Here is a 7,362-nt window from a genome sequence, read left to right as displayed (position 1 = left end):
GGGTGTCCCCGGGTGGAGGGAAGGGTGTCCCCGGGTGGAGGGAAGGGTGTCCCCGGGTGGAGGGAAGGGTGTCCCCGGCCCGGCGTGGACGGGGCCGTCCCCACCAAGGTCCAGCGCAGGCCCCAGCTCCCGAACTTTCCCTGCTCCGAGGCCGAGGGTCAGACCCCGTCCTTCCGCCCGCCGCCGCCCGCCGCCGCGGAAGCACCCCGCCCCGAGGCCCCGGAGGTTGCTATGGAAACGCCCGAGCGCCTCCGGGGCCGCGGGGTCCCGCCGCGCCGCCCGACCGCGCTCCCAGGAGGCCGTGCGGCCTGGAGATGCCGGAGGAGCTGGGGCGGGGCCTGTGGAGGGCCTGGGGGCGGGGCCCGGACGCGCTTTGGGGGTGGAGCCTGGGCGGACAGGCACGTGGGCGGGGCCCGGGGCGGGCCAATGGAGGGGTCTAGGCTCGCTTTGCGGGCGGAGATTCGAGCGGGAAGGGGCGGTGCCCGTGGGCGGGCCCGACGGTGGGCGGGGCGTGGGCGGGGCCGAGCGGACTTTACGGGCCAGGGCCGCGCGGGCGGGGTCACCGCGCTCCGGGAAGATGGCGCCGTGGGGGCTGCGGTGCTCCGGGCTGCGCGGGCTCCGGCCGTCCCTGCTGCCGCCGCCGCTGCTGCTGCTGCTGCTGCTGCCGCTGCTGCTCGTGCCCCGGCCCGCGGCCAGCCATGGCGGCAAGTACTCGCGGGAGAAGAACGAGCCCCAGCGTGAGCCCGGGGAGGAGTTCCGCATGGAGAAGATGAACCAGCTGTGGGAGAAGGCCCGGCGGGTGAGCGGGGCCGGGGCGCGCGGGGAGGGACCGGGGGTGAGCGGGGCCGGGGCCAAGGGGGACCGGGGCGAGCGGGGAGGGACCGGGGGTGAGCGGGGACCGGGGTCCGGGGCGAATGCGGACCGGGGCGAATGGGGACTGGGGCGAGCGGGGAGGGATCGGGGGCGAGCGGGGACCGGGTGAGCGGGCATCAAGTCAGTGAGGATCAGGTGCACGGATATCTAGTGAGCGAGGGGTGCGGGAGCGAAGACGGCGGGGGTGGGGAGGGAGAGGGGCTGGGGGGGAGCTGCTGGCTGAGGCCGAGCCCGGGGGTCTGCGGGCGCGCAGGGGAGGGCGATCTCGGGGGGATCCTAAGTTGGAGGGGGCCGGCAGGGGGGTGGGCCGGCCCTAGGACCCTGGGACCCCGGGCAAAGTGGGGCCCAGCCACATCCAGGGACGCAGAAACCCCAAACGGCGGCCCAGGTTAACAGGGTGGGTGCGGGGAGGCCACGGCAAATCACTAGCCCTGGGAATGCAGACAATGTAATCTGTCCATCTTCCTTTTGGAGATAAGGCCTCAGACCCTGGAGCAAAGGGCATCCCCAAAGTCAGCCAGTGGGGCGGCTCTGGACCTCATTTGTGAAGTGTGGGCTCCTGTTTGGGAAACTGGTATTTAAGCCACAGGACCCCACCTGTCTTTATCTCAGGAATGTCTGTAGTCTGATTAGAGCCCCTTGGAAGCTCTCCGGTTTCACAAGGTTCCTAAGCTTTAACCTTCCAGAGTTTCCAGGGACAGTAAATAATTTGCAAAGTACAGTTAATGGGAGACTTGGGCCCTGGAGGAAGAGGAGGACAGGACAGTTAGGAAGCTGGCTTCTTGAACATGGAGGGAGGGGAGTGGTGTCCAGTTAGTGATCCACAGGCCCCTCCTGAGGGCCCAGCCTGGTGCCTGGACAGCCTCCTGAGACCCAGCATACAGAACCCAGCCTGCAGAGGCAGAGGGGGCCTGCGGACCCGAGAGGCCTCGAGGCTTCTGGAGGAAGGGAACGGCACAGCTGGAAGTCTTGGAGCCACTAGGCCCGGAATGACCTAGAGGGGCTGGAACACGCTGGCCGACACTGACTCCCGTGCCTGCTGTGACGGGCACGCTAAGACAGAGTCGGGGACCAGGAAGACACCAAGCTGATGGAAGCTGTGCTGGGGAAATGTGCTCGGGCTCCCTTTGCTTCAGGGAGCCAGCCCTAAGCTCTCTACTCACTCAACCCAGGTGTGGTTTTCCCCACTCTTCATCCAGGCCGCACCTCTGTGCAGCAGAGCAGGAGCTCTGGGCCACTCCTCCCCCATCCTCACCCACCTGCAGCTATAATCTCTTAGACCTCCCGAATGGCCTTCACAGCTTGGCTCCTACTGATGTGAATCATCATCTCATGGGCATGGCCCATCGGCCGCTCTGTGTGGAGGCTGCTCTCTGAGCAGGGATTGGCCCCAGGCAGGTGGACCCCTAGAAGCCAACACACTCTGTCTTCCTGACCTTCCTTCACCAGCCAGGAAGATCCTCTCCTTCCTATAATTTATTGGAGGAAAACATTAAGTATTTCTTTATCTTCTCAACACAAAGTTATAATATTACCTAGCGTATTACGCACTGCCCACCTTGTCTGGGGGCCCTGTGAGGGGGAGGGGACGAGCGGAGGACTCTGGGAAGGCCTGGAAGGTAGTTCCATCTTGGAGGCTGGGTCAGGGAGCCACGCTTCACCCCATCCAGACTCTAACCTGGACTTCCTCCTTCATGGTTGAGCAGTGAGACCCCCTGGAGACTGCTTTATGACATCCAGGGTGGGTAAAGTGCGAGACTCCCGAGCCTTGGGAGGGGCATTTGTGGAAGTGCATCTGGGCCTCCACCCCCAGCAGCCCTGGGACAGAAGGGCAGAGCTGAAGAATCAGCCTTCACCTCCCCCAGTGCTGCCCTGCTGGGCCTCTGCACCCCGGGTGCCAGAGGGGATGCCCTCCTGGCATTGCAGCCCCACAGCTGAAGTCACCCCAAAGCAGCTGGGAGTCAGAGTCCCACATGTCATCACAAACACTGAATAGGTAGACATGGCTGCAGGTTGTAAGCAGGGGGCCCGGGCGACTTGGTGGCCTTTAAGGCAGACTGCGATCTTGTTCCCTCCTGGGACAGCACAGCTGGGATGAGGCCACAGTCACCCGGGGATCTGGGGATCTCGGGGTCTCAGGAAGTGCTGCAGGTAGCAGCCAGGACACCTGGAGCCCACTGTGGAGGGTGGGGGTGGGGTGGGGAAAGCCACGGGCCTCAGGCTGGCTTTGAAAGGAGTCTCTAGTCCCAGAGCCTTTAATGCATTGGTGTCATAAAGCGAGTGTGCTGCACAGCTTCCCCACCCCGCTGGTGGCCCCTAGTGGCCCCAGGGACCCAGGGGTGGCGGGGACATGTCCTGGTCCACACTGACCTCGCAGCTCCACTCTGCACAGAGGAGCAGGCCACACAGACCCGGAACCCAGAGGTCACCAGGCCAGGCTCCCTTCCCAGCCAGGGCCACTCTGACATGGGAACCTTCATTACACCAGCTCTAAAAGCCCAGATGTGGACTGGGTGCAGTGACTGGCCTGTGATCCCAGATGGAGACTGGGGCGATCAAGGTTCTGTGCCAGCCAGGGCGAAAGTTAGAAGACCCTCTCTCCACCAGTCAGCTGAGCGGATGGAGCGCGCTGTCCTTCCTCCCGCCTGCTGTACAGGAAGCTGTCGGGATGGAGCTTGACCAAAGCCAGCTGGGCGCTGGTGGCTCACGCCTGACAATCCTAGCTACTCAGGAGGCTCAGATCTGAGGATCAAGGTTCAAAGCCAACCTGGGCAGGAAAGTCCATGAGACTCTCATCTCAGATAACCGCCAGAAAACTGGACATGGCACTAAAGCAAAAAGAGATGTCAGTATGGTGCTCAAGTGGTAGAGCTCCTGCCTAGCAAGCATGAGGCCCTGAGTTCAAACCAAAAAGAACTGCGGAAGTGGTGTGTTGAATAATCCCTCAACTTCTCCCTCTGTGCCCTGGTCTAGGGGGAGTTAGGCTGGGAGGGAAGTGTACAGATAAATGGCAAGGGGGCGGGGTCAGCTCCAGAGGATTTGGAGCCCCTTTCTGAAGCATCTGGGTTTGTTGAGAGCACAGTGAACTCCAGGGTAGAGCGAAAGGCGCTTGGAAATGGACCCCCCAGATTCCAGGCTTTTAGGGGCTCCGGCAGCCCCTACTCTGTTTCTTCTCCCAGGTGGAGCTCGTGACTGACCATCAGGCCTCTGGGGCTAGTGCCCTGGGTCTCTTCTGCTTCATTTTGAGGTTTAAGACCATATTTGGAAGGTCGGGGGTAGCTTAGTGGCAGAGCCTGTGCGTAGATGTTCAAGGCCCTGGGTTCTGTTCTGGTACTGCAAAAAAAGAAAGACTTGGATAGGAAGTTTCCTGTTCTCTGTAGTTACTTTATTGCGTGTTATTTTCATACTTACATAACCTAGAGAAATGGACTCTGTGTCTTCTAGCCAAGCCATCCTTATACCTCTGCGTTTACCCACCCGCTTACTTAGTGAATGTCACCAGGGGTCAGCCTGGGAAAGGTGGGGTGCCCTGCTACGGGAGCCCCAGCTTCAGACAGCCATCCGTGGCTTCCTGACAGACTTGGAATGGCCGGATCTCACCTTCAGCTTTGTCTTGATCTGAACACCGTGGGGAAGCCGGCCAGCCAGCCTGCCACGCTGGTCCTGGGCTGTGGGTGGCCTTGAGCCCTCCCCGTCAGCCCCTCCCCGGGCCCGCCCAGAGCCCCGCTTGTCCGCCTGTTCACTGGGCGCTGCTCTCCTCTGCAGCTTCAGCTCTCTCCTGTGAAACTGGCCGAGCTCCACGCTGACCTGAAGATACAAGAAAGAGACGAACTCAACTGGAAGAAACTGAAGGTCGAAGGCTTAGACGAGGATGGGGAAAAAGAGGCAAAGCTCATCCACAACCTCAACGGTACTCTTCTCGTTTCTGCGGAGGAGGCTGCCGCCAGCCTCAGTGGCGCTGGTTCTTACTTACGAATAGGAGACCCGGAGCAGGGAGGGGTCACCTGACCGGGGTGGCTGACCTCTGAGCACAGATGCCTGTGGCTCACTTCTCAATCCCTGTGCTATTTCCTGAACGCCATTGGCAAAAACCACAGGGAGAGTGGTGCCAGGGCTCTGATACGCTGGCGTCCGAAGGCCGTGGGGCTGCAGGACGCTATTAGAGGAAGAGGCAGGGGGTGGGGGGTGCCCGGGGTCCGGAAGCTGCAGGGGACAGACTGAGAGCTGGTGAACCTGCTGACGGCCATGCTGACCAGGCTGAGCTCCCGGTCGCCTTGGACGCTGACGATGGGCAGCTGGTCTGCTGCCCCATGATCACGCGAAGGCTCTGCATCCTCAGGGCCGGGTTCCCTGCGTGCATGCAGCACTGGGATTGAACCCGTGCCTTGTGGCACGCATCTACCACGTGAGCTACTCCAAACCCCAGCACCAAATGGGAGCTGTGGCATGTGTTTTGAAAACACACGTGACAGGTCTGTAGAGACCGCGGTTGTTGGCTGGCCCGAGAACTCCCGTGAGCTCTGGCGATAGAGGAAAGCCCTGAGCCATTGTAAGGTTGGGGATCCACGGAGCCCCCGAGTTGGGTATATCCCGTTTTCTCCAGCCCTTGTGTGGTCGCTCAGGACATTGTGGGTAGAAGGAAATTGCCAGAATGTGTGAGGCAGACCTGTCGCCCCCATGGGAAGGAAGCCACATTCAGTGCGGCTCTCCCTCTCCAGTGATCCTGGCCAGGTATGGGCTGGACGGGAGGAAAGACGCCCAGATGGTGCACAGCAACTCCATCAGTGACGCCACCCAGGAGGATGGGCTGGGCGACCCGAGGCTGGAGAAGCTGTGGCACAAGGTACCCGCGAGCCCCGCAGAGCGTCTGCCATGCGCAGAGTTGGGGCATGGGGGCTGGGGGAAGGTGGAGGGCTGCTGTCACGGGAGGCCGTCAGCCCCTCCCCGCCCGCTGGGCTCTGCATGCAACCTGCATGCTCTTCTGGGACCTTTTTCTCCTTCCCATAAAGCCTGTGCCTTCCTCCTTGGGAAATTCCTCCTTTCTCCACAAAGGGCTTCTAATCAGCTTACAGCCGGCAGAACTTGAGAAATTAAGACTGTCCCTGGCCGTATGTGGTTAAACGGCACAGGGTCTTCAGGTGGTACAGCTGGATTCTTCCCTAGATTCCCAGTTTCGGCCTCTGTGCTTAGAAAAGGCAACCCAGATGGGTGTTGGGGGCTGGGGGGTGGGGGTGGGGAGCTGACTGCTCTTCAAGTGGATTGTGAGAGCAGTCGAGGCCAGCGCTGGGTGGTGTCTACGGTGTGGGTGGCCCATGCAGCTCGCTGCACCTTCCCACCCCAATCAGAAAACCTAGGGAAGGGTTCCCAGGCCAAGAGCAGACCTAAGCGGCCAGCCCTGCACAGCAGTCAGCTGACAGCCCCCCCCCCCCCGCCCCACGCACTGATGACAGGACCTATTTCTCTTAGGCAAAGACCTCAGGGAAATTCTCTAGCGAAGAACTGGACAAGCTATGGCGGGAGTTTCTGCACCACAAGGAGAAGGTTCACGAGTACAATGTGCTGCTAGAGACCCTGAGCAGAGCAGAAGGTGAGCTGTGCCCTGTGCCCAGCTGTCTCCGCCCCATACCCAATTGGCTCTGCCCCATTCCCAGCTGGCCCCTCCCCCATGCCCAGCTAGCTCCTCCCGCGTGCCCAGCCGGCCTCACCTGTGGACCTTGCCAGATCCCAGTGCTCCTTGCATGGCTGGCTGGGGCACCCTGGCCTGCCCGTGCCGGGTTTCTGCCCAGGTTCAGTGTTGGAGACTACACACGTAGAGCTGGTCCGGTGTGAGGTGCCAGGGGTGCAGGCGCGCAGTCTGGCCATCACCAGCCATGCACCTTAGCACAGAGAGTTTGATCAATGTGATCTCCCCCACACAGCACCCTGAGGAGGCCATGGCCGGCTGGAGGCCTTCGAGTGCACCTGTAGGTGTGGGGTGCACTGACGTCCGCCCTGACAGTCCCCTCCGGGCGGGCGTGTTCCCACCCCCTGTCTACAAGGGCTGACAGGGTCTGTCGTTCAGCGACGCTGACGCTGCGGGGCGTGCCCAGCACCGCAGTCCGCAGGGTCCCCAAGTGTGTGTGGGGGCGCTGCTCACGGAGCATTCCACTGCCACTCCCAGAGAGCCACGAGAACGTCATCAGCCCTTCGGACCTGGGCCACGTCAAGAAGGAGGTGTACAGCAAGCACAGCGAGCTGAAGGACAAGCTCCGGAGCATCAACCAGGGCCTGGACCGCCTCCGGAGGGTCAGCCACCAGGGCTACAGCCCCACGGCGGGTGAGCGCCGCCGGGTGCTGTCCATGCCTGCGCCGCCTGCACGCATGGGCGGAGCCCTGGCCGGTTTGGGTGGGCTGACAAGTCCTCCTTCTCCTCTTCCTCCCTCTTATCCTCAACTTCCCCCTCTTCCTCCTCCCCACCTCCTCCCCCTCCTCCTACCCCTCTTCCTCCTC

The 7,362-nt window shown here is 62.1% G+C and overlaps 1 protein-coding gene across 1 annotated transcript in view; it reads left to right on the top strand.

Annotated features, from left to right (window-relative positions):
• The first annotated feature begins 544 nt into the window (after nt 1–544).
• Nucleotides 545–7,362, top strand: part of Lrpap1 (low density lipoprotein receptor-related protein associated protein 1) — a 10,311-nt gene continuing 3,493 nt past the window's right edge. Inside the window, exons 1-5 of the mRNA XM_013023949.1 lie at nt 545–799; nt 4,639–4,783; nt 5,592–5,716; nt 6,340–6,460; nt 7,034–7,189. Coding sequence (XP_012879403.1) covers nt 578–799; nt 4,639–4,783; nt 5,592–5,716; nt 6,340–6,460; nt 7,034–7,189 — 769 coding nt within the window. The 5' untranslated portion in view covers nt 545–577. The remainder of the gene's footprint in view (nt 800–4,638; nt 4,784–5,591; nt 5,717–6,339; nt 6,461–7,033; nt 7,190–7,362) is intronic.

This window comes from Dipodomys ordii, unplaced genomic scaffold, assembly GCF_000151885.1.
Source record: "Dipodomys ordii isolate 6190 unplaced genomic scaffold, Dord_2.0 Scaffold71, whole genome shotgun sequence".
Lineage (NCBI taxonomy): Eukaryota > Metazoa > Chordata > Mammalia > Rodentia > Heteromyidae > Dipodomys > Dipodomys ordii.
Note: the sequence above shows the minus strand (reverse complement) of the source record. Positions and strands in the feature narration are given on the sequence as shown.